The sequence below is a fragment of the Lissotriton vulgaris genome, chromosome 10 (genome assembly GCF_964263255.1).
Source record: "Lissotriton vulgaris chromosome 10, aLisVul1.2, whole genome shotgun sequence".
In the NCBI taxonomy this organism is placed as follows: domain Eukaryota; kingdom Metazoa; phylum Chordata; class Amphibia; order Caudata; family Salamandridae; genus Lissotriton; species Lissotriton vulgaris.
In genome coordinates, this window is record NC_141698.1 from 1253362 (window position 1) to 1280127 (window position 26766).

Here is a 26766-nt window from a genome sequence, read left to right on the forward strand (position 1 = left end):
CTCCCACAGGCTCCAGACAGGCCAAGCAAACTCCCACAGGCTCCAGACAGGCCAAGTTAACTCCCGCAAGCATCAGACAGGCCAAGTTAACTCCCAAATGTATCAGACAGGCCAAGCTAACTCCCACAGGCATTAGACAGGCCAAGTTAACTCCCAGAAGCATCAGACAAGCCAAGTTAACTCCCACAAGCATCAGACAGGCCAAGTTAACTCCCAGAAGCATCAGCCAAGCCAAGTTAACTCCCACAAATATCAGACAGGCCAAGTTAACTCCCACAGGCATCAGACAGGCCAAGTTAACTGAAGCATCGCCAAGTTATCCGAACATGGTTGGTTATCCCTCACAGGCTGAAGTATGCCCCACATGCATATCATGGCAGACTGAAGGAGCCCAAGGACAGTTATCCAGTAGAATCATCCAGATGCACAGACATGTCTCTCTACTTTATTGCTTTCACAGCCTGTGATAAGGCTGGCAAGGGTATAGGATGTATGTAATGAGTGGGGCCCACAGAGGCAGGCGAGTGTCCTGTGGTGGGAGATGCAAGGACTTCTGTCGATACAGAGGTCCTCCTCAGCGGGTGGTGGTGTTGAACTGGCAGAAGTACTGAGCCGTGGGCTTGTTTGTGTACACTTCCTTCTCCAGGTACTGCAAGCTGTGAAGAGAGAGAGATGGTTAGGCTGTTACCTGTGGAGCAAGACTCCTGCAGAAGGTGCAAAACTGGCCTGAGCTATTCCGACATCAACGGAGACAGCAATGGTTGCAAAGCCCTCGTGGGGACAATCGAGTCCTATTTTAACAACATTTAACCCAAAATGGACGTCCCTGTGTCCTACCCATGACGGCTTCCTAGATCACAGAACTAGAGTGACGGGTGAGTTACATCTCCAAGCACACACCTCCGATCATCAATCAAGAACTGGAAGGGAAGAATTGAGTAAACATTACTCGGTAATGAACAAAAACTGCAGACATTTAAAACTTATCAATGATCGGCTTATTTCAAAGGCCGCAAAGTAAGTATCCGATGCAAGAAAAGGACAGGAAATGATGGTTATTCTATAGAGAAAGGTTCTGCTTTAGATCTCGGCGGATGAGTTAGTCCCTCACAACGGTGACGGATATCCCATCCATCGACATTATAAATCCCAATGCGATATTATGGAATTTATATTTCGGCGGACGGGATATCCGTCACCGTTGTGACAGGCAGAGTAACCCACCAGTCGAAACCTAAACAGGTCCTAAGACACAGTCAAACATGTGATTAGGCTTAAATACTATTTTAACCATGTCAGACATCATTCCGGAAGGTAAGTCTACTGGCTCAAGAGATCCAAGGGACTGCACTTGCTGTGGCTTGGAGTCTCTGTACCCCCTTCACGAGCTGGTGATGGCCCTGCGGCCTGGAGTCTCTGTACCCCTGCGGCTTGGAGTCTCTGTGGCCCTGTGGCTTGGAGTCTCTGTGCCCCTGTGTCTTGGAGTCTCTGTGGCCCTGTGGCTTGGAGTCTCTGTTCCTCTGTGCCTTGGAGTCTCTGTGGCCCTGCGGCTTGGAGTCTCTGTGCCCCTATGCCGTGGAGTCTCTGCGCCCCTGTGGCTTGGAGTCTCTGTGGCCCTGTGGCTTGGAGTCTCTGTGCCCCTGTGGCTTGGAGTCTCTGTGGCCCTGTGGCTTGGAGTCTCTGTGCCCCTGTGGCTTGGCGTCTCTGTGGCCCTGCGGCTTGGATTCTCTGTGGCCCTGTGGCTTGGAGTCTCTGTGGCCCTGTGGCTTGGAGTCTCTGTGCCCCTGTGGCTTGGAGTCTCTGTGGCCCTGCGGCTTGGATTCTCTGCGGCTTGGAGTCTCTGTACCCCTGTGTCTTGGAGTCTCTGTGGCCCTGTGGCTTGGAGTCTATGTGGCCCTGCGGCTTGGAGTCTCTGTACCCCTGTGTCTTGGAGTCTCTGTGCCCTTTGTCTTGGAGTCTCTGCGCCCCTGTGTCTTGGAGTCTCTGTGGCCCTGTGTCTTGGAGTCTCTGTGCCCCTGTGTCTTGGAGTCTCTGTGCCCCTGTGTCTTGGAGTCTCTGCGCCCCTGTGTCTTGGAGTCTCTGTGGCCCTGTGTCTTGGAGTCTCTGTGGCCCTGTGGCTTAGAGACTCTGTGGCCCTGTGGCTTGGAGTCTCTGTGGCACTATGTCTTGGAGTCTCTGTGGCCCTGTGGCTTGGAGTCTCTGTTCCCCTGTGGCTTGGAGTCTCTGTGGCCCTGCAGCTTGGAGTCTCTGTGCCCCTGTGGCTTGGAGTCTCTGTGCCCCTGTGTCTTGGAGTCTCTGCGCCCCTGTGTCTTGGAGTCTCTGTGGCCCTGTGTCTTGGAGTCTCTGTGGCCCTGTGTCTTGGAGTCTCTGTGGCCCTGTGGCTTGGAGTCTCTGTGCCCCTGTGGCTTGGAGTCTCTGTGCCCCTGTGGCTTGGAGTCTCTGTGCCCCTGTGGCTTGGAGTCTCTGTGCCCCTGTGGCTTGGAGTCTCTGTGGCCCTGCGGCTTGGAGTCTCTGTGCCCCTGTGTCTTGGAGTCTCTGTGCCCCTGTATCTTGGAGTCTCTGTGGCCCTGTGGCTTGGAGTCTCTGTTCCTCTGTGCCTTGGAGTCTCTGTGGCCCTGCGGCTTGGAGTCTCTGTGCCCCTATGCCGTGGAGTCTCTGCGCCCCTGTGGCTTGGAGTCTCTGTGGCCCTGTGGCTTGGAGTCTCTGTGCCCCTGTGGCTTGGAGTCTCTGTGGCCCTGTGGCTTGGAGTCTCTGTGCCCCTGTGGCTTGGCGTCTCTGTGGCCCTGCGGCTTGGATTCTCTGTGGCCCTGTGGCTTGGAGTCTCTGTGGCCCTGTGGCTTGGAGTCTCTGTGCCCCTGTGGCTTGGAGTCTCTGTGGCCCTGCGGCTTGGATTCTCTGCGGCTTGGAGTCTCTGTACCCCTGTGTCTTGGAGTCTCTGTGGCCCTGTGGCTTGGAGTCTATGTGGCCCTGCGGCTTGGAGTCTCTGTACCCCTGTGTCTTGGAGTCTCTGTGCCCTTTGTCTTGGAGTCTCTGCGCCCCTGTGTCTTGGAGTCTCTGTGGCCCTGTGTCTTGGAGTCTCTGTGCCCCTGTGTCTTGGAGTCTCTGTGCCCCTGTGTCTTGGAGTCTCTGCGCCCCTGTGTCTTGGAGTCTCTGTGGCCCTGTGTCTTGGAGTCTCTGTGGCCCTGTGGCTTAGAGACTCTGTGGCCCTGTGGCTTGGAGTCTCTGTGGCACTATGTCTTGGAGTCTCTGTGGCCCTGTGGCTTGGAGTCTCTGTTCCCCTGTGGCTTGGAGTCTCTGTGGCCCTGCAGCTTGGAGTCTCTGTGCCCCTGTGGCTTGGAGTCTCTGTGCCCCTGTGTCTTGGAGTCTCTGCGCCCCTGTGTCTTGGAGTCTCTGTGGCCCTGTGTCTTGGAGTCTCTGTGGCCCTGTGTCTTGGAGTCTCTGTGGCCCTGTGGCTTGGAGTCTCTGTGCCCCTGTGGCTTGGAGTCTCTGTGCCCCTGTGGCTTGGAGTCTCTGTGCCCCTGTGGCTTGGAGTCTCTGTGCCCCTGTGGCTTGGAGTCTCTGTGGCCCTGCGGCTTGGAGTCTCTGTGCCCCTGTGGCTTGGAGTCTCTGTGCCCCTGTGGCTTGGAGTCTCTGTGGCCCTGTGGCTTGGAGTCTCTGCTCCCCTGTGGCTTGGAGTCTCTGTGCCCTTGTGGCTTGGAGTCTCTGTGGCCCTGTGGCTTGGAGTCTTTGTGCCCCGGTGGCTTGGAGTCTCTGTGCCCCTGTGGCTTGGAGTCTCTGTGGCCCTGTGGCTTGGAGTCTCTGTGGCACTATGTCTTGGAGTCTCTGTGGCCCTGTGGCTTGGAGTCTCTGTGGCCCTGTGGCTTGGAGTCTCTGTGGCCCTGTAGCTTGGCGTCTCTGTGGCCCTGTGGCTTGGAGTCTCTGTGGCCCTGTGGCTTGGAGTCTCTGAGCCCCTGTGGCTTGGAGTCTCTGTGGCCCTGTGGCTTGGAGTCTCTGTGCCCCTGTGTCTTGGAGTCTCTGTGGCCCTGTGGCTTGGAGTCTCTGCGCCCCTGTGGCTTGGAGTCTCTGTGCCCCTGTTTCTTGGAGTCTCTGTGCCCCTGTGGCTTGGAGTCTCTGTGGCCCTGTGCCTTAGAATCTCTGTGGCCCTGTGGATTGGAGTCTCTGTGGCCCTGTGGCTTGGAGTCTCTGTGCCCCTGTGGTATGGAGTCTCTGTGGCCCTGTTGCTTGGAGTCTCTGTGGCCCTGTGCCTTGGAATCTCTGTGCCCCTGTGGCTTGAAGTCTCTGTGGCCCTGTGGCTTGGAGTCTCTGTGGCCCTGTGGCTTGGAGTCTCTGTGCCCCTGTGGTATGGAGTCTCTGTGCCCCTGTGTCTTGGAGTCTCTGTGCCCCTGTGTCTAGGAGCCTCTGTGGCCCTATGTCTTGGAGTCTCTGTGGCCCTGTGGCTTGGAGTCTCTGCACCCCTGTGGCTTGGAGTCTCTGTGGCCCTATGGCTTGGAGTCTCTGTGCCCCTGTGGCTTGGAGTCTCGGTGGCCCTGTGGTTTGGAGTCTCTGTGGCCCTGTGGCTTGGAGTCTCTGTGGCCGTGTGGCTTGGCGTCTCTGTGCCCCTGTGGCTTGGAGTCTCTGTGCCCCTGTGTCTTGGAGTCTCTGTGCCCCTGTGTCTTGGAGTCTCTGTGCCCCTGTGTCTTGGAGTCTCTGTGGCCCTGTGGCTTGGAGTCTCTGTACCCCCTTCACGAGCTGGAGGTGGCCCTGTGGCTTGGAGTCTCTGTACCCCCTTCACGAGCTGGAGGTGGCCCTGTGGCTTGGAGTCTCTGTGCCCCTGTGCCGTGGAGTCACTGTGGCCCTGTGTCTTGGAGTCTCTGTGCCCCTGTGTCTTGGAGTCTCCGTGCCCCTGTGTCTTGGAGTCTCTGTGGCCCTGTGGCTTGGAGTCTCTGTGGCCCTGTGGCTTGGAGTCTCTGTGCCCCTGTGGCTTGGAGTCTCTGTGGCCCTGCGGCTTGGAGTCTCTGTGCCCCTGTGGCTTGGAGTCTCTGTGCCCCTGTGGCTTGGAGTCTCTGTGGCCCTGTGTCTTGGAGTCTCTGCTCCCCTGTGGCTTGGAGTCTCTGTGCCCCTGTGTCTTGGAGTCTCTGTGCCCCTGTGTCTTGGAGTCTCTGTTCCCCTGTGTCTTGGAGTCTCTGTGCCCTTGTGGCTTGGAGTCTCTGTGCCCCTGTGGCTTGGAGTCTCTGTGCCCTTGTGGCTTGGAGTCTGTGTGGCCCTGTGTCTAGGAGTCTCTGTGGCCCTGTGTCTAGGAGCCTCTGTGGCCCTATGTCTTGGAGTCTCTGTGGCCCTGTGGCTTGGAGTCTCCGTGGTCCTGTGGCTTGGCGTCTCTGTGCCCCTGTGGCTTGGAGTCTCTGTGCCCCTGCGGCTTGGAGTCTCTGTGCACTTCACTCTCTTCCTGATGGACATCTAATGAAGGGGCAGCCAGCCCTCCTTGCATCATTCAAATAAGCGGTCTGTAAAATAAGTCTCTCCTTAAGGTCACACGTTTTGGGGCCACATCTGTAAAGGATGGGTCCTGACACATGTTACACATGTTACACTTATCTAAACACAACGTCTAGTTTACTCAAAAGTATAAGTGCACGTAACCCGGTGTGGACTGTCTAATTTTACAAAAAAATTCTATACCTTGCTAGGGTTTATCCTTTAAGGCAGGGGCCCCAATTTTTCAAAAAACATGTTACACTGCGACCAGAAATGCTAGTGGAACCCACTCTGCAGCTCAGTGGTCGAGATGCTGTAGTGCTTAATTTGTACAAAAAGAATGAGTGCCAGTGTTCTGGTCAGGAGGCCACTGCCGCTTGCACCACACATTGCCCCTGCCAGCCCTGCCAATGATAGTAACAACACAACTACTGACCATCACACTCATAAAAGTGTGACAATTCGGACTATTCCAGGCCCCCAAAGCTATAAGAGTGGCTTGGACAGCAGTCAATAATAATTTTTTTATGTATATTGGATTAATAATTAACTGTTGTTGTAACCATGTCTAAATTAGCCAGATGTCGCCACATAGTGGTGGATTTTCACACGCGCAGGTGCTGACATTTAAGTGCTGGTGCCCAGCACCAGAAGCCACCGGCTCAAATTAAGCACTGCGATGCCGGCATTCTCACAGCCACCATGAGTCATTAATTGCAATGAGGCTCAGCAATTGTACACTGATGGCATGAAATCCTCACCCTGGCTGTGAAAAGCTGTGCTACCCTGCAAGTCTGCTGCTAAGCGCGCCGCCATGGCTGCCACAGTCCTGATCATTTCAACGACAGTCGCGAGCACTCTGACAAAATTACCATGAGATCATGAGCTGTCGCTCATACAAAACCTTCTTTTACTCTCATATTTGCTGGGGTCTGAATAGTTGTGTGAATAGTGTAGGCCAAGATACACGCCTCTCAGAAACTCTCATATGTGAAACCGGTGACTCCAGCAGTCGCACCATTGTACACCTAAACGTGCACATTTCAGCACTCGACTATTCACACCACAGCATCTATGAGACCTCATTGGAGCATTTATTTGCTTATATATTAGTAATGCCCTGAGGAAGTCAATGGCAATTTTAAAAGTGACCACTGCTAAACTATAAACACATTTCCCTACGGTGTCGCGACCCTTTTTGTCATGGGAGCATTACATGGTGTTGCTGGATTCTGGGGGCTGCACGGCATAAAAGCTGAATCAACCATATTTTGGGTAGGGAGACAGGCAGGAGCAGCCTCAGTTGTCTTATTTTTTTTGCTTTTGATATGTGATAAATTCAACAACACTGTTACTGGGTTCTTCCTCATTAGCAGGCCTTTTTTCCAAATTGGTCAAGGACAGGAATTAAAGCGCATTCTCTTTGAAGTTAAAAAGAAAATACAACTTCTTCCCAGTGAAAACTGGAAGACTGACATGCTTTCTCAATCACAGCCGGGAATTTGCTGATGTCAGAGGAAGAATCCCTGGGACAGTGTGTGTCGTCAGGAGCTAGAAACTGGTCTCAGTCTATCAGGAATTTTGCCCTGAGGCCAGCACGCATCACCACTGCTGTTATCATCATCATAACCTCCAGACCTATGATTCCCTCCTTGAGCCCTGTGAGGCACCTGCAGGAGTGACTCTGGAAGTGCTGGTGCAGGAGACTGGAGAGGTTGAACCTCTGAAGGTCAGGTTCCTCATCCCTCTCTTCACCCTCTTGACCAAATGACTCACATTGTAAGATCTTTGGGGAACGTGAAGGAGAGACATAACCGAAGACAGCTGTGACATTGCCAAGGCTGAGCAAACTACAGACACATCCACTGAGGAAGTTGGCATGCTCAAGCGGGCTGCGAGAAATCCAGCACAAAGTCAATGATAGACACCAGTCCAGCATTCTGGAGCTATAGAACACTGATGGGGTTTTCTTCATCATTGAGGATGATGTTGATGATGGAGCAGTGGCCGTCAATGGTTGAGGCACAGATGATTGGGGGTTGGCTGTCGTTGTTAACGATGCTGTTGGCGTGGATGACGGATGTTACTTTGTTGGCGGTAGAGCCTTCAACGAATTCTTCATCAACTTATTATAAGGCTGTCTTACCAAGATCATAACAATCACCACCAAGTGGTGGACAATACCACAGTGGTTGATGTAGACAGCCTCATTGACAATACGGTCGTCAACAGTTTAGGTTCAGATAAATCCTTTGATGAAGCCATTTTTTGCTGCTTCCGAAAGAATTCAGGACTTGGGGGCACTGGCCTTTTGTCTTTGGCGTATGCTTCTTGGGGGTTCTGTTTCTTTCTGACAACATGGCTGACCACGAGTCTGAGGAGTTGTTATCCTGGTGCACTCTAAATTTCCAAAATGTTTTAAACGAGTAGGTCTTAAATTAACAATTAGCGCGACTCATGTCACAAGGCGTCCTTCCCTTGTCTTAAAATAACTTGATAAGTAGTGTGGAGGGAAACTCCCTCCTACAAATGAGTGCGCTGGTTTGCAATGAAACTCAAAGGTTCCTTCACCACATTTTTTCAAAGATTCATCCGTAAGTTATTCCATATATTACAAATCAATGATCCATCCTAGTAATCCTTGTGGTTATTGTTTTTTATTTCACAATTTCTTGCAGGTTATCTTGCCAATAATCAAAACAACTTTAGTACCCAATGCATTTCGGGTCCAAAGGAGGAGACCCTTCGTCAGGGGACTATGGAATGAAAGGAAACAGGACCAATTAATTCACTGTCCAGTGTACACAAACAAATCATTACAGTTACCTCAGTGGTAAAAAATGAACTTCCTAAATTATTACACACTAATGTTGAGTCTGTATGTCTAAAACAGCTCTAGTACGTCAATGCAATGCAATCTCACTTTCCTCATATTCCATACCAGTCTAAATCAAAAATGCGATTCACCATCTCACAGATAAAAAGAATTATAGTCTACGATCGCTTGGCTTTGAATATACGATCTCACTTCAGTTCTACTTACATTCGACCATCCGGTCTGCTACACGAAAAGTGCTGGCGTATTGGCGTTCTCAAGATTACGCGCCAAATGTTAAGGGTCAAACTGATGAGTAAAGTTCCGCTCACGTGATCGGAAAGCCTTCCAATCACGGCAGTGTATTACTCAAGTCATGTGGCAAGGTCCATTCTAACTTCAAGGAAATAAGTTTTGTAAACAAACTAAGCTTTACCGGTCGATATGCATGGAAAAACAACACGTATATGTGATATTGACATTGTGTAAGTGCAACATACAAATACAATACAATGTAAATCGAAATGAATGAGGAAGAATAAAAAAGAACATGTAATTCACTTAATCAGGATAGCAAGACTCAGTTCAAAGGTCACGGATATGGTCTAAGCCTATAGTTGCAAAAATTTACAAAAAACATGAATATTCTATTCGATCATTAAGCCCAATGGGGTGGGCAGAATTAAGTTTTTTGATCCAGTAATATTCGCATCTAAGTCTTTGCTTAGAAGGATCCAGGTCGCTGCGTGGGGAGATTCTCTCCAAAACCGTGAATCTTAACTGAGAAATTTGGTGTCGAGCTTCAAGCCAGTGGCATGCAATAGTGGATTTGGAATTCATGAGTCTAATATTGCTCTTATGCTCAGTAATGCGTGTTTTGACTTTTCTTTCGGTCTGTCCTACATATGTTTTGCCACACGGGCATTTGATGGCATACACGCAATTCATCGTGTCACATGTACTGTTGTGTTTCAGTTCAATTTGATGCCCTTTGGTGGGGTGGGTAAATTGATTTCCCATAATCACATTTCCGCAATGGGTACAATTTTGGCATTTTTGCATTCCACGAAAGGTCATAGTTCGTTTCTTAGGAGTGTTCAGAAGTTCCTTAATGTTTTTCGACCTTTGAAACGCAAAAGTTATTTTTTCATTATAAAGATCTTTTAAATCTGGCTCTTGCTGAATAATTCTCCAATGTTTGTTAACAATTTTTTTGATTTTAGGTGCATCTGTAGAGAATTTCAATACACATACAGTTTTAGCTTCTTGGGTTTTGATTGACTCTTTTAACATGCTGGTTCGAGACCAATTTGCCACTTTATTTAAAGATGTTTGCAATACATCATTAGGATATCCTCTTGATTGATATTTCATTACTTGTTCTTGCAAAACTTTGGACAACTCTTCTTCATTGGAGGTGATTTTTTTCATTCTTATAAATTGTGAAGTAAGTAAATGTTTTTTCAAAGACATAGGATGAAAACTTTGAAACAATAGTGAAGAGTTTTTATCTGTTTTCTTGATGTGGACGTTCGTGTTGATGATGTTATTTACAATTGCCACTTTAACATCAAGGAATGCTATAGATTGTTCATCTATGGTGTGGGTGAATTTGATCCGTTCATTACATGCATTGAGTGCAATGATGTTGTTTTCCAGGTCTTCTCTTGCTCCTCTCCATATTATGAATAGATCATCAATGTACCTTTTGTACATAATCAAATGTTCTGTCCATAACGGGTTTTCAAGGATGTGCTCGGTTTCAAATTTGTTCATAAAGATATTGGCGTATGAGGGCGCCCCCCCAAAACCCATAGATGTGCCGCTACTTTGGTTATAAAATTTTCCGTCCCATTCAAAATAGCTGCAAAACAATGCAAATTGCATGAGTTGTATGATGAACAATTTCTGTTCCTCTTGTTCATCATATATCAATATCTTTATGAACAAATTTGAAACCGAGCACATCCTTGAAAACCCGTTATGGACAGAACATTTGATTATGTACAAAAGGTACATTGATGATCTATTCATAATATGGAGAGGAGCAAGAGAAGACCTGGAAAACAACATCATTGCACTCAATGCATGTAATGAAAGGATCAAATTCACCCACACCATAGATGAACAATCTATAGCATTCCTTGATGTTAAAGTGGCAATTGTAAATAACATCATCAACACGAACGTCCACATCAAGAAAACAGATAAAAACTCTTCACTATTGTTTCAAAGTTTTCATCCTATGTCTTCGAAAAAACATTTACCTACTTCACAATTTATAAGAATGAAAAGAATCACCTCCAATGAAGAAGAGTTGTCCAAAGTTTTGCAAGAACAAGTAATGAAATATCAATCAAGAGGATATCCTAATGATGTATTGCAAACATCTTTAAATAAAGTGGCAAATCGGTCTCGAACCAGCATGTTAAAAGAGTCAATCAAAACCCAAGAAGCTAAAACTGTATGTGTATTGAAATTCTCTACAGATGCACCTAAAATCAAAAAAATTGTTAACAAACATTGGAGACTTATTCAGCAAGAGCCAGATTTAAAAGATCTTTATAATGAAAAAATAACTTTTGCGTTTCAAAGGTCGAAAAACATTAAGGAACTTCTGAACACTCCTAAGAAACGAACTATGACCTTTCGTGGAATGCAAAAATGCCAAAATTGTACCCATTGCGGAAATGTGATTATGGGAAATCAATTTACCCACCCCACCAAAGGGCATCAAATTGAACTGAAACACAACAGTACATGTGACACGATGAATTGCGTGTATGCCATCAAATGCCCGTGTGGCAAAACATATGTAGGACAGACCGAAAGAAAAGTCAAAACACGCATAACTGAGCATAAGAGCAATATTAGACTCATGAATTCCAAATCCACTATTGCATGCCACTGGCTTGAAACTCGACACCAAATTTCTCAGTTAAGATTCACGGTTTTGGAGAGAATCTCCCCACGCAGCGACCTGGATCCTTCTAAGCAAAGACTTAGATGCGAATATTACTGGATCAAAAAACTTAATTCTGCCCACCCCATTGGGCTTAATGATCGAATAGAATATTCATGTTTTTTGTAAATTTTTGCAACTATAGGCTTAGACCATATCCGTGACCTTTGAACTGAGTCTTGCTATCCTGATTAAGTGAATTACATGTTCTTTTTTATTCTTCCTCATTCATTTCGATTTACATTGTATTGTATTTGTATGTTGCACTTACACAATGTCAATATCACATATACGTGTTGTTTTTCCATGCATATCGTACCGGTAAAGCTTAGTTTGTTTACAAAACTTATTTCCTTGAAGTTAGAATGGACCTTGCCACATGACTTGAGTAATACACTGCCGTGATTGGAAGGCTTTCCGATCACGTGAGCGGAACTTTACTCATCAGTTTGCCCCTTAACATTTGGCGCGTAATCTTGAGAACGCCAATACGCCAGCACTTTGCGTGTAGCAGACCGGATGGTCGAATGTAAGTAGAACTGAAGTGAGATCGTATATTCAAAGCCAAGCGATCGTACACTATAATTGTTTTTATCTGTGAGATGGTGAATCGCATTTTTGATTTAGACTGGTATGGAATATGAGGAAAGTGAGATTGCATTGCATTGACGTACTAGAGCTGTTTTAGACATACAGACTCAACATTAGTGTGTAATAATTTAGGAAGTTCATTTTTTACCACTGAGGTAACTGTAATGATTTGTTTGTGTACACTGGACAGTGAATTAATTGGTCCTGTTTCCTTTCATTCCATAGTCCCCTGACGAAGGGTCTACTCCTTTGGACCCGAAATGCATTGGGTACTAAAGTTGTTTTGATTATTGGCAAGATAACCTGCAAGAAATAGTGAAATAAAAAACAATAACCACAAGGATTACTAGGATGGATCATTGATTTGTAATATATGGAATAACTTACGGATGAATCTTTGAAAAAATGTGGTGAAGGAACCTTTGAGTTTCATTGCAAACCAGCGCACTCATTTGTAGGAGGGAGTTTCCCTCCACACTACTTATCAAGTGACCACGAGTCTGACCCATGACAGCAGGGTCAGAGGGGCCAGAGGGGCCTTAAGCTGGATTGAAAGTCTTGGACAAAGACTTCTCTGAGACAAGCTTTAAAATCATCACCAGCTTACCAGAGGGGGGTGCCTCTACTTTGTCCTCAGAGATTGCCAGTGTAAATATCCACTCTCTTTCCTTCAGTATCCTAGAGGGGACGTTCTTGCAGATGACGCATTTCTTCAAGTCGTAACTGGGATGCCAGCAGTAAAAACAATTGGTGCAAGGTTTGCCCATGTCAATGTTCTCTTGCGACAGGATGTGCAAGCCTTAAACTAAGATTTCTTCCCTGAGGCCCATGTCATCTCAAAAGGAGAAAAAAACAGTCAGGAAAATAGGATAGATCACAGCTTATGGCAGGAAGCAGATCTGAAGCTAATGGAAAAATTCTTGGAAAATAATGTCAACTAGAGTCCGAACTCATTGGAGGGTGCTGTGGTGCTCTGAGAGGCCTCCTGTTGCTGGTGTTATACTTTGGTAGGTGGTGTGGTACTCTAGTATTTTGCTTGCGCACAACCTTGTAATATCCTGTGGATGATATATAAAGATCAATGTATTTTTGGGGTGCTCCTGGGGTAACGTGTCCACCCTTCTCAAGAACGTCTTGTACGATTTATAAACGTGCTTCCAAGATACTTGGTCGCATCCCCCTGCTTGCACTCTCCTGATTTTACTCTCTGATCGAGAGTTTAAGTAGTTTCAACAAAACGCTTTAACCAATAATTCTTGAAAATTCTTTTTAATGTTTCATTTGTATTCCATTACTTCATGGTTTGTTTCTTATTGCATTTCATACATTATTTATATCCATAATGCTCCAATGCATGGGGATAAGACCTATGGTGAATCATTGTGATTATATGCATTGTACAGCTTGGGAAATTATTAATATATGTGCATTTATTCTGTTCTACAATAGAGTGTCTCCCTGATGAAGAGCCTTTAAGGCTCGAAATGCATTGGAGCAATATGGATATAAATAATGTATGAAATGCAATAAGAAACAAACCATGAAGTAATGGAATACAAATGAAACATTAAAAAGAATTTTCAAGAATTATTGGTTAAAGCGTTTTGTTAAAACTACTTAAGAAACTCTCGATCAGAGAGTAAATTCAGGAGAGTGCAAGCAGGGGGATGCGACCAAGTATCTTAGTGTGGTACTCTGAGATGCCTTCTGTTGCTGGTGTTATACTTTGGTGAGTGGTATGTTGCTCTGAGATGCCTGCTATTGCTGTTTTTTGGACATTGGTGGGTGGTGTGGTGCTCTGAGATACCTTCTATTGCTGGTGTTTACATTGGTGGGTGTTGTGGTGCTCTGAGATGCCTCCTGTTGCAGTTGTTGTACATTGGTGGGCGGTGCAGTGCTCTGAGATACCGTCTATTGCTGGTGTTGTACATTGGTGGGTGGGGTGGGTCTCTGAGATGCCTCCTGTTGCTGGTGTTTACATTGGTGGGTGGTGTGGTGCTCTAAGATGCCTCCTGTTGCTGGTGCTGTACATTGGTGGGTGGTGTGGTGCCCTGAGATGCCTCCTGTTGCTGGTGTTATACTTTGATTGGTGATGTGGTGCTCTGAGATGCCTCCTGTTGCTGTTGTTATACTTTGATGGGTGGTGTGGTGCTATGAGATAACTCCTGTTGCTGGTGTTATACTTTGGTGGGTGGTGTGGTGCTCTGAGATGCCTCCTGTTGCTGTCATTATACTTTGGTGGGTGATGTGGTGCTCTGAGATGCCTCCTGTTGCTGTCATTATACTTTGGTGGGTCGTGTGGTGCTCTGAGATGCCTTCTGTTGCTGGCGTTATACTTTGGTGGGTGGAGTGGTGCTCTGAGATGCCTTCTGTTGCTGGTGTTATACTTTGGTGGGTGGTGTGGTGCTCTGAGATGCCTCCTGTTGCTGGTGCTATACTTTGGTGGGTGTTGTGGTGCTCTGAGATGCCTCACATTGCTGGTGTTATACTTTGGTGAGTTGTATGGTGCTCTGAGATGCCTTCTATTGCTGTTTTTAGACATTGGTGGGTGGTGTGGTGCTCCGAGATACCTTCTATTGCTGGTGTTTACATTGGTGGGTGTTGTGGTGCTCTGAGATGCCTCCTGTTGCTGTTGTTGTACATTGGTGGGTGGTGGGGTACTCTGAGATGCCTCGTGTTGCTGGTGCTATACTTTGGTTGGGGGTGTGGTGCTCTGAGATGCCTCCCGTTGCTGGTGTCATACTTTGGCGAGTTGTATGGTGCTCTGAGATGCCTTCTATTGCTGTTTTTAGACATTGGTGGGTGGTGTAGTGCTCTGAGATACCTTTTATTGCTGGTGTTTACATTGGTGGGTGTTGTGGTGCTCTGAGATGCCCCCTGTTGTTGGTGTTATACTTTGGTTGGTGGTGTGGTGCTCTGAGATGCCTCCTGTTGCTGGCGTTATACTTTGGTGGGAGGAGTGTTGCTCTGAGATGCCTCCTGTTGCTGGTGTTATACTTTGGTGGGTGGTGTGGTGCTCTGAGATACCTTCTATTGCTGTTTATAGACACTGGTGGGTGGTGTGGTGCTCTGAGATGCCTCCCGTTGCTGTTGTTGTACATTGGTGGGTGGTGTGGTACTCTGAGATGCCTTCTGTTGCTGGTGTTATACTTTGGTGGGTGGTGTGGTGCTCTGAGATGCCTTCTGATGCTGGTGTTATACTTTGGTGAGTGGTATGGTGCTCTGAGATGCCTTCTATTGTTGTTTTTAGACATTGGTGTGTGGTGTGGTGCTCTGAGATACCTTCTATTGCTGGTGTTTACATTGGTGGGTGTTGTGGTGCTCTGAGATGCCTCCTGTTGCTGTTGTTGTACATTGATGAGCGGAGTGGTGCTCTGAGACACCTCCTGTTGCTGGTGTTATACTTTGGTGGGAGGTGTGGTGCTCTGAGATGCCTCCTGTTGCTGGTGTTGTACATTGGTGGGTGGTGTGGTGCTCTGAGATACTTTCTATTGTTGTTTTTAGACATTGGGTGGTGGTGTGGTGCTCTGAGATACTTTCTATTGCTGTTTTTAGACATTGGTGGGTGGTGTGGTGCTCTGAGATGCCTCCTGTTGCTGGTGTTGCACATTGGTGGGTGGTGTGGTGCTCTGAGATGCCTCCTGTTGCTGGTGTTATACTTTGGTTAGTGGTGTGGTGCTCTGAGATGCCTCCTGTTGCTGGTGTTATACTTTGGTTAGTGGTGTGGTGCTCTGAGATGCCTCCTGTTGCTGTTGTTGTACATTGGTGGGTGGTGTGGTACTCTGAGATGCCTCCTGTTGCTGGTGTGATACTTTGGTGAGTAGTATGGTGCTCTGAGATGCCGTCTATTGCTGTTTTTAGACATTGGTGGGTAGTGTGGTGCTCTGAGATATCTTCTATTGCTGGTGTTAACATTGGTGGGTGTTGTGGGGCTCTGAGATGCCTCCTGTTGCTGTTGTTGTACATTGGTGGGTGGTGTGGTACTCTGAGATGCCTCCTGTTGCTGGTGTTAAACGTTGGTGGGTGGTGTGGTGCTCTGAGATGCCTCCTGTTGCTGGCGTTATTCCTTGGTGAGTGGTGTGGTGCTCTGAGATGCCTCCTGTTGCTGGAGTTAAACTTTGGTGGGTGGTGTGGTGCTCTGAGATGCCTCCTGTTGCTGGCGTTATACTTTGTTGGGTGGTGTGGTGCTCTGAGATGCTTCTTGTTGCTGTTGTTGTACATTAGTTGGTGGTGTGGTGCTCTGAGATGCCTCCTGTTGCTGGTGTTATACTTTGGTGGGTGGTGTGGTGCTCTGAGATGCCTCCTGTTGCTGGTATTGTACATTGGTGGCTGGTGTGGTGCTCGGAGATGCCTCCTGTTGCTGTTTTTAGACATAGGTTGGTGGTGTGGTGCTCTGAGATGCCTCCTGTTGCTGGTGTTATACTTTGGTGGGCGGTGTGGTGCTCTGAGATACCTTCTATTGCTGTTTATAGACACTGGTGGGTGGTGTGGTGCTCTGAGATGCCTCCTGTTGCTGTTGTTATACATTGGTGGTTGGTGTGGTACTCTGAGATGCCTCCTGTTGCTGTTTTTAGACATTGGTTGGTGGTATGGTGCTCTGAGATGCCGCCTGTTGCTGGTGTTATACTTTGGTGGGTGGTGTGATGCTCTGAGATACCTTCTATTGTTGTTTATGTTGTTTATAGACACTGGTGGGTGGTGTGGTGCTCTGATATGCCTCCTGTTTCCGGTGTTATACATTGGTGGGTGGTGTGGTGCTCTGAGATGCCTCCTGTTGCTGGTGTTACACTTTGGTGAGTGGTATGGTGCTCTGAGATGCCTCCTGGTGCTGGTGTCACACGTTGGTGGGTGGTGTGGTGCTCTGAGATGATTCATGTTGCTGTGGTTATACATTGATGGGAGGTGTGTTGCTCTGAGATACCTTCTATTGCTGTTTTTAGACATTGGTGGGTAGTGCGGTGGTCTGAGATGCAGCCAGGAGGGCAATATCACCTCGTCTAATTTCAGAAGCAATGCTACTCATTGGTCTCGTGCACCTCTAGATATAAGGTCATTTCATCGGCACACTTGTGGGCCTGGATGTTATATAGAATACAAGATCGTCTTAAAGCAAATGATTATGAGAAGCTCAGAATTGCACAGAAAACCAAAATTATAGTTTGAGTAGTACTGAAGTGAGGGACTGAACGTGTGAGGCCAAAAGTAGGTGCTCTGAGATCTTGCTCCAGGGACTGGAAGGATATTGAACGAGCACCTGATTATGAATCACGTACACATGCATGAGAATCAGTGCAACAGGTTCCTGGGCTGAGAACGCCGGTGCTGTCTCTAAAGCATACACTCAGCATGAATGACCGCAACACTGCCCCATTAGGCTCTCAGCCACGGTGCACAGTGCAAACTCCTCAAGAGCGCCTACGTCAGTGGTATTGCACTCAGGTTAACATGTACCAAGTGCATTGTGCATTCTCCTTAATAGCTGCTATGGTAGGATCACGCTCGGGCCGACAAGTACCTACATGCATTGGGGGTATTCCTTGAGAGTTTCCTTCTTGGTGGGGTCACACTAAGGCTGGCATGTACCCAGGTGCATTGGGCGTTTTCCTCGAGAGATCCTTTGAGAGTGGGGTCACGCTCGGCTGGTATGTACCCAGGTGCACTGGAGGCCCTCCCTGAGAGCTTTGTTGATAGTGGGATTATGCTCAGACTGGCATGTTCCTCGATTCATTGGGTGTATTCCTTAATAGTTTCTAGGTCAGTGGTATCACGCTCAGGCTAGCATGTACCAGGTGCCTTGGGTACTCTTTGAGAGTTCGTTTGTTGGTGGGATCACGCTATAGTTGGCATTTACCCATGTGCATTGGGGGTACTCCTTGAGAGTTTCCTTCTTGGTGGGATCACACTAAGACTGGCATGTTTCCAGGTGCATTGGGCATTCTCCTTGATAGTTCCTTTGTCGGTCGGATCACGTTTGTAGTGCCTAACGCACTCCTTTGGTTTGACACCACGTGATGACCTTTGACTACCATAATTTAATAGACTTTTTGTGATCTACTTTACCCTAGCCTGAATGTTCGACATCCTGCATATGCCTTTTTCCCTTGAAGATTCAATCTGCAGTCTTAAAGTGGGAGCTGTCACAGAGTAGAACAGCCTTGCCAAGAAAGGAACGTGAGGGTTGTGCATTTGAAAGCATGAGAGAGAGAGGTGTGCAATGTACCTTTTGGTCTTGAAGTGCAGTGTTATGAGCAGTGGTGCTCAAATGTGCATTGTGTTGTACATTGAGAGATTAAGAATGTGATGCTATAGGCAGTGGTGCACAAATGTGCATTGTGTTGTACATTGGGAAATATGAAGTTCTTACTGTTGGCTTTGACATGGCCCATGTCATCCTGAATTCTGACTCTGCCTTGCTTGAGCTTTTTTTGCGTGCACAGGCAGGACCCTAGAGTGCTTAGGTTGTTTGCGTTAATCACGTTCAAGGTTGCTTTGTTTTTTGGCCAAGAGATTGTTGAATGCACCCTTGAAAGCTTTTGTAAGCTTCATTAAGATAATGGCTGGAACATGTGAGAATGTATAGGTAACATGGGAACTCCTTTTGCCCTGGAATTCTTGCGTGGAAGCTGGCCAATTCCAGTAAGTTTCCTTGGCGCAGAAGGAAAGACTCTCGAACCTTCTAGTGTGTTTTGAGACTATAAAGCTGAGTTGTTGTTCACTTAGAAACCGGGATTGTTTGAGCCTGAACGATTGGCGCATCTTCAGTGCAGGCATCTGGTTGCGGAGTCTCCTGCTTTCAGCTGTAAGTCCCCCAGTCTGGAGTGGGTCAGGATGAAGATTGCACCAGGAGAAGTGTTTGATTTTTGATTAGTGCCATTGTGATGTGTGGCCAGTGGCTATAATCATTTGAGGTGTTTGAGCTTTGATAAGTGCCATTGTGATGTGTGGCCAGTGGCTATGATCATTTGAGGTGTTTTCTTTATGATGTGAAAGTGAGTCAGAGTGCACATCGAAAGTAATCAATTGAGTAATTTAGTGTATATATCTTTCTGATTTCTTGCAGGACATCCATTATTATCTGCTTGTGCATTTTATTATTATTATTCATGCATTCAATGTTGCATTTGCCGTGTGTGGTGTTATTGCTTGCATATAAATATATATACCTCTATATACATTTGAATGTTGGTAATTTGACATCTAGGAAAGCCTTAATGTTAGAGAGCATTGCATAAATAAAACCCCAAACTTTATTCTAAAAAGAGAGTCTTTGATGTTGTCAGGAATCACACCATAGCCTCAGTCCTACACCAGCAGTTACACACTTCACAGAAAAAGACACGAGTGATCATCAAACCCAGTGTGGTAAAAAACTGGTACAATATAATATAGACAATCACCCATTCCAAAATGGCCACTGCGTTTGCGGTAGTTTTGGTATGCTTAGAACTTGCCTGCACAGTTTAGTTGTTAAGTGAAGCGCACGTGATTCTAACGGCGAACTTCAACTGAGTTTTGAATCAGTGAGTATCGAGAAACTGTGTCTCCGCGTTTATGTAGAACATGAGTTTTGGTTATTTAAACCCGAGTTTTGGAGCAGAATAGTTTACCTGCTCTTCATAGTTTAAAGGACCTTCGTTCGGAGTTAGAGAGGTTTGTGGAGAACAGTATTCCGTGAGTGATATCGTCTTCGTCAGTCGACCGCTATTGCAGCATTTCAGAGGAAGCAGTTGAGGGAGACTACTGAGCAGCAGTAAAAAGGACAGAAGCTGGCAGTCTTTCTCTAAACCGGCACACCAGAGCAGCGAGTTAAGAAACTGGAACTACGTTACAGTAAGACTTTCTGAAGAAAGTAGCAATATTCAATGCCAGTATAACTTTAGCAATCTAGTAATTGCAATTTCCCTCTGAGTTTTTCCTGTATCTTTCCTTCCCTTTCGCTCCTTCCCTGTCCCCTTTTGCGCGCTTCTGGAGAGGATTAGAATAACTGGCAAAAGACTGTTCCTTATTCCACGAATAATGCAAGTCTACCCAAGAATTAAGAAGGAATAGAAAACAACGGAGTATTGTGGAAATAGAAGGGTTTAACCAGACTGAGCGCACCACATACAGTCAAGTAGTTAGAATCCCTTTCTAATTCTGTTATTTCCTTCACAGATAGTTGAGTTACTTCAAGGCATCACCACAATATGCACACACTATAGAAGAGAGGATAAAACCTCGAAGACAGCTGGTAGGAGGAAATCTAACTTAGAGTTAATAGATATTCTGACTGTTTAGTTGGTTGTAGTGTTCATGTTCTCTCCCATCTGTGTATTAGGCACCCATTGCACGACCAGGAACATACTACAGAAGAATCCTGCAGTGCTAAGAGGGTGGAAGCTGTAGACGTCTCTTATTTCTCTCCCATTCCCCTTTTCCCCCCTATTGGTGACGTTGCTTGATCAGTAAAGCGGCAGCACCGGTGGGAGGGCATAGGGAACAGCGTCTGTTCTGCTTCTGCAAACACTGAAGGGTTCCTGACAGATGTGTTTTATTTTATAAAGTGAAACTCCTTTCTAGGTGTTGTTGTGTTATATGTCTCCTGCTTCGCCCTGTTTGAGCCATCGTGTGGGAGTGGTATTTTGGGAGGGCGAAGCAAGACAAAGCTCAGGCTGGCATGTACCCAGGTGCATTTGGGGTACTCCTTGAGAATTACTTTTTTGGTGGGATCACACTCAGGCTGACAAATACCAGATACATTGGCCGTTCTCCTGGCTAGTTCCTTTGTTGGTGGTAACGCATTCAGGCCTAGTATGTACCCAGGTGTATTGTCAGCAATGAGACAGGTATAGAGGGTTCTCTCTGCAATACTCACTGTGCTTTCTGCTCCCGAGACAGTTGCTCGTTGTAAGAATCCAGACCTTTTCTGAGTTCCTTCCTGAGGCAACCTTCCTCCTGCTCCAGGACCATCCCTGCCCGGGCTACTAGGTTCCTCTGCTTGTTCCACTCTTCCTCCAGCTGGCGGGCTTGTTCCTTCGACCTCTGTCACAGAGAGAAGAGAGCAGGTGTCTACTGGGCTGGAAACTCATACTTTTCATATTTGTGCGCTAAAATTGTATTTGACTTTGATACTCTTTTCAGATTACCCATAGTACTAGAAACTCCCTATATGTCAAAACTGGGTTCGCCTGTACACTTAAACTTCAGCAAATCTTTTGACAAACACATCTTAATGGAAGCAACTGGAGGAAAAATTGTTAGTATCGGAGCAATGATTATTACATGCATTGCACTGTAACAATCACATCACTTGCTTAAAAGGCCAACTCTTTTTCTATGGTTGCATTCTTCTTAACTGTCTTTAGAACCAAAGGTAGGTACAGGTGATGAGTATCTGCGAGACAGGGAGATGTGGCATGAGGCACAGAGGACTAGTTGAGTAATGAAATGCGGGAACAGAGGTGCAAGAAGGTGACAGGAGCTGTTGAATGAGTTGCAGAGGGAGGGCTGCATAATGAGGCACAAGATGAAGAACAGAGAAAGGCAACAGAGAGCTGCAGCCTGTGTGACTGCTGGTCATATATACTATGTCCTGTGGGAGTGGGTAGAGCTGGGGTGGTGGACATTTAAGCACATGATTTTGCATTGCTCTGTGAGTCATGGAAGCATGTAGGCTAAGTTCTGTTTCACTTAGTGGCTTTGTTTCAAAATGACAGCTTTCTAAAATGTAACCCTGTTCTAAAATGTTACATAGGACCGATGTATTTCAATGGGGAGACGATACAAAAGAATAGAAAATATGCACCACTGGACTAGAGGTCAAAATAAGAAGCTTCTGTGATGGCTCTTCACAAATAATGGCAGCACAGTGGCAGCACGACGTGGTGCACTGTTTGTTCAGAATTGGTGAAGAGGGGCTTGGCAGGAGAGGAAGAGAGCCCCCGGACACTCTGAAACGGAGGAAGAGAGCCCCCGGACACACTGAAAGGGAGAAAGAGAGCCCCCCGGACACTCTGAAACGGAGGAAGAGAGCCCCCGGACACACTGAAAGGGAGAAAGAGAGCCCCCCGGACACTCTGAATCACTGAGGATTGGCCTGGCGGAGAAGAAGAGAACACATGCCAGCTCACAAGGAGGCCCACTGAGCTCTCTGAAATGGTGATGAGCGGCTCGCGAGGTAGCAGGGGGCCATACAACAGCTAAGAGGATGGGAGTTACCAGCAGCTCTGATCTGCTGAAGAGAAGCTGGCAGGAGGATGTTGGACTGACTTCAAATGCTCCTACAAGGAGGTTCTTACCGATAACCGCCAACAACTCAATGACAAACAGCTCTAGCTGAAAGCTTCTTCCACTCCAGTCATCCAACGCCGTAAACACAGCCGGCACATTACCCAGACCTGGATGTGCCCCACCTATCTGAAGCTCAGCCCCACCGCAACATCATTATTGCTATTTGCGAAGAACAACAAGCAAAAGCTAATCAAACCTGATTCAACACCATTGACCTAGATGGATCGCAATCCCAGCTTTCACCCAATGCCAGGTCCCTTGGATTGACACTCGACACTTAACTCACCCTCGAGGAACATGTCAAGAAAAGTAAGATGGATTGGTGCCTGCATTCTCTCCTCCCAGAAAGCAACTTGAGAACTGCCCTTCAAGCCTTTTCCATCTCGATGGTGGAAACGCCCTGCTATACGGTCTCCCAGATGTAAAGTCGCACCCTGAGAAAGCATCCACCATGCTCCAGCACGTCTCATCAAGGGCCTGAAGAACTATGACCACATGATGCCCACATAGATGACAATCCACTGTCACCTTCGGACCGCCCACACCATCTTCAGAACCAGCTGCTTCATCTGCAGGTCAGTGACAGCTGCTGCCCACGCCTACCTGGCAGACAAGCTCGCCATCTCCAGTGATTCTCGGCACACCGCCAGAGGGACACCATCACAATGAATACAACTCCATTATACATAGACTGTATCTTTGCCTTGGACCCTGGACAGCACTCTTTTGACTTTCTTCAGGGTTTGCGGTCTGGTGATAATAGGTGCACTGCTGAGGTCTGCCAAAGCTGGCTGTAACCAGGCTTTAAAAAACTAAAATAAAAATAAACCACCACTCAGCAGGATTCACACAACAGTAGTAACAGAAAAGCATTTTTAGCTAAAGTAAATACAAATGTAATAACATTCTGGCTGCACTAGTGGTAAAATCTGCTTCCACATTTGTTGTTGCGAGCCCAGGATCTTTGGGTTCAAGTCCTTACTCTTTCAAACATGTTCTTGGCCCTGCTGCCGTTCAGACAGGGTTTACACGAGAGGCTTTGCTCTCAGTGGCAGATCTTCCAACAGGTAAAGGTAATGCAAAGCTGCTTGCTGTTCATGGTAAGAAGCCTCCCTGCGGTCTTCTGTTTGCCATCCATGTTAGAAAGTCTTCTCGTGGCTCCTCCGTTTGCGATGCATGTTGAGAAGTCTGATTGCACCGCCCTCCATGTACTATCCACGTCCTCTGTTTGCCGACCTTGGTAAGAAGCCTAACTCTGGCTTCTCCATTCGCCTTTTTTTAATGGAGTTTTATTCAGTGCAAACTTGACCCTAAGGTATCAGGTATCAGAGCGCTTTACATGAGCACCATTTATTTTTATTTCTTTAGAGATTTTCTATAGCGCTAGCCAGACCTGGGGGTATTGGAGCGCTTTACAACATGATGTAGAGAAGACAAATACAGGATAATGGCATGATAGAAAAATACAGAAGTGTGCAAAAAACAATACAGTTCTGCTGAACGTCAGAGGTACGTCGTTGAGGTAGATAGGTCTAGGGATCCGAGGAGTAGGATTGAGGTAGAGAGGTCGGGAGGTAGTCTCAAAGACTAGGGAACGCAAGTCTAGTGCTGGAATTTTCTCTTAGCCGTGCCGACCCAGGGACTGATTGTTCGTGCGGTGTCTGATGGCTGTCCGGTGGGAGCGCGATGTCAGGTGCACCAGTTGCGTTACATGAGGACACATTCATTTTTGTTAGGCTCTGGGAGATTAAGTAATTTGCCCTGAATCCCAGGATGTTGCACGTCCTTGCAGAGACTCGAACTTGGTGCCCTAGAGTGGAGGTCGACCGCCCTAGCCTTTAGGCCACTTCCTCTCCCCATGGTAAGAAGACGGATTGCGCCTCTTCCGTTCACTATTCATGCTAAGAAGCCTGCCTGTGATTCCTCTGTTTGCCATACATGGTAAGAAGACGGATTGCGCCTCTTCCGTTCACCATTCATGGTAAGATGCCTGTCTGCAGCTTCTCGGCTCACCATACATGGTAAGAAGCCTGCCTGTTGCTCCTCTGTTTGCCATCCATGGTAAGAAGATGGATTGCACCTCTTCAGTTCACCATCCATGGTAAGATGATGTCTGCAGCTTCTCCGCTCACCGTACATGGTAAGAAGCCTGCCTGTTGCTCCTCTGTTCGCTATTCATGTCTAGGAGTCTTCTTCAGCGCTTCGTCTGGGCAATTTAATGTATAAATAATTGCAAATATGATAGTGTGTGTGAATAAATTCATTTATCACCATAAAAAAAGAAGGAGAAGTAGGAAATAGTCCACATCAATTTGAATTCAACACATAATGGCGCCTCATTCATAATTCAATAATTACTCCCATTCATCCATAAGTGTCAATACATGTTAGTTCTCACTAACCGTAACGGCAGAAGCCATGGCCATTACAAAGGCCGTCTTACAGGAAATGTGCTGACGAGTAGCCTTATGAATAGGTTCAAATGGGGGACACATTTACTCTGACAAAACTACATTCAATTCTCAGGGATAGAAATGTCTCCTTAAGGGAAGATGAACCTTCCCGGTGCTTTCTACAACGTCTTTGAAAAAAAGGATTTAAAAAAAAGAGGTTTGTGAAGATTTTTTCTACATGCTGCAAAGACTTTTTAATGTGCTTTTAGTGAAGAAAACTGCAGTCCAGACCACGCCAAATCAAGGCGATTGGATTGATGTTCTTCTCAAGGTAACAGATTCAAAACCACTTTCCTGTAAAGAATTAGGACGCTCTTGTGGAAGAACGTCTCATTTCTCTGAGGATGTTCATGGAAACTTCCAAACTGCAAGGCCGCTGAAGCCAGGCTGTCAAGTTCAAAGATGCATATTGACTGGCTGGACCTGGCCCCTGAACTTGAATATGAGACCCGGTCTGCATGGTAGCTTATCGTGCAGCTGTTCCGTTACGTGCAGAAGGTCGATGTACCATGACTGTTGTGGCCACTCCGGAGCAATGAGGATCACCCTCGTCTTGTCTTTCACCAGCTTGATGAGCGCTGATGGGATCAGAGGAAATGCATGTGCAAACATCTTCAACCGACTGATCGCTAAGGCGTTCCCCAGTGTCCTTGGTTGTAAGATCCTGGATGCATCATTGGGACATTTCTTGTCTTTGTTTGCGAATAAATGTGGCTGGAAAGCGCCATTCACAAATGATGCATGTTTAGCACCCAATCATGATTCTCTTGGATTGTCCTGCTGAATCATCTTCTGCATTCTGGACAGCGATGCACAAGTTCCTTGCGGACTGCCACGTCCCACGTTTGTGGGCTTCTAGAGATAGAGCTCTGGATCTTATGCTTCCTGCTTGTTGGTGAGAGGCTTTATTGGTAAAACACCGTCACTCCGCATTTTTTACTCCGCATACCTACCCTCCTCATACTATTATAACGCAGGTACCGTTACTCCGAAAAGTTTACAACGCATGCCGTTATATATGATATGCTTTTACCACGCATGCTTTTACAACAAAATTTTTTTGTAAAAGCATTATTGGTAAAAGCATATGTTTTTTATATTTAAGTGTAAGGTAAGTATATGGTTTTAGTTTGGGGGTGTTGGAGTATATGTTTTAGGGGTTCAGGGGTATTTTAAGGGTGGGTTTGGTTTATGGTGTACAGGGTTATTTTTAGGCTTCAGGGGTATGTTTGGGTTTTGGGGTACAGGGGTATTGTTAGGGTTCAGGGGTAGGTTTGGGTTTTGGGGTACAGGGGTATTTTAGGGGTATGTTTGGGTTTTGGGGTACAGGGTATTTTTAGGGTTCAGGGGTAGGTTTGGGTTTTGGGGTACAGGGGTATTTTTAGGGTTCAGGGCTAGGTTTGGGGTACAGGGGTATTTTTTGGGTTCAGGGCTAAGTTTGGGTTTTGGGGTACAGGGGTATTTTTAGGGTTCAGGGCTAGGTTTGGGTTTTAGGATACAGGGGTATTTTTAGGGTTCAGGGGTAGGTTTGGGTTTTGGGGCCCAGGGGTATTTTTAGGGTTCAGGGGTAGGTTTGGGTTTTGGGGTACAGGGGTATTTTTAGGGTTCAGGGCTAGGTTTGTGTTTTGGGGTACAGGGGTATTTTTAGGGTTCAGGGGTAGGTTTGGGTTTTGGGGTACATGGGTATTTTTAGGGTTCAGGGGTATTTTGGGGTTTTGGGGTACAGGGGTATGTTTAGGTTTCAGGGGTAGGTTTGGGTTTTGGGGTACAGGGGTATTTTTAGGGTTCAAGGGTAGGTTTGTGTTTTGGGGTACAGGGTATATTTATAGGGTTAAGAGGGGTTAGTGTTTAAGGGTGTTGGGGTATTTTAAGTAGTAAGGGTGGGTTTGGATTTGGGGTGCTGGGGTATTTTAAGGGAGCAGGGTGATATTAGTTTTTCGGGTGTTAAGTGTATTTTTTAAAATGTTATATATATATATATTTTTTTAATTATTTAAAAAAAATATAAATGTAAAATATATATGTATTTATATACATATGCATTATTTGGTATATTTATATATATTTATATTTATTTGTATGTATATAGATATATATGTATACACTATATATATATATATATGTATATATATATATATAAATATATATATATACATATTTATATATAGAGTAAGTACATTTTCTAAGTTTACCCCACATAGAACTTCACCACACATGCCTTTGCG

At 46.4% G+C, this 26766-nt stretch overlaps 1 protein-coding gene across 6 annotated transcripts in view; it reads right to left on the minus strand.

The window, feature by feature from the left end:
- Positions 1-425: 425 nt before the first annotated feature.
- LOC147684277 (RIB43A-like with coiled-coils protein 2) overlaps positions 426-26766 on the minus strand; it is a 93540-nt gene continuing 67199 nt past the window's right edge. For all 6 annotated transcript variants that reach the window (XM_086942329.1, XM_086942326.1, XM_086942325.1 and 3 more), the window contains 2 exons: positions 20674-20840; positions 426-656 (listed from right to left, as the gene is read on the minus strand). In XM_086942329.1, coding sequence (XP_086798455.1) covers positions 575-656; positions 20674-20840 — 249 coding nt within the window. In that variant the 3' untranslated portion in view covers positions 426-574. The remainder of the gene's footprint in view (positions 657-20673; positions 20841-26766) is intronic.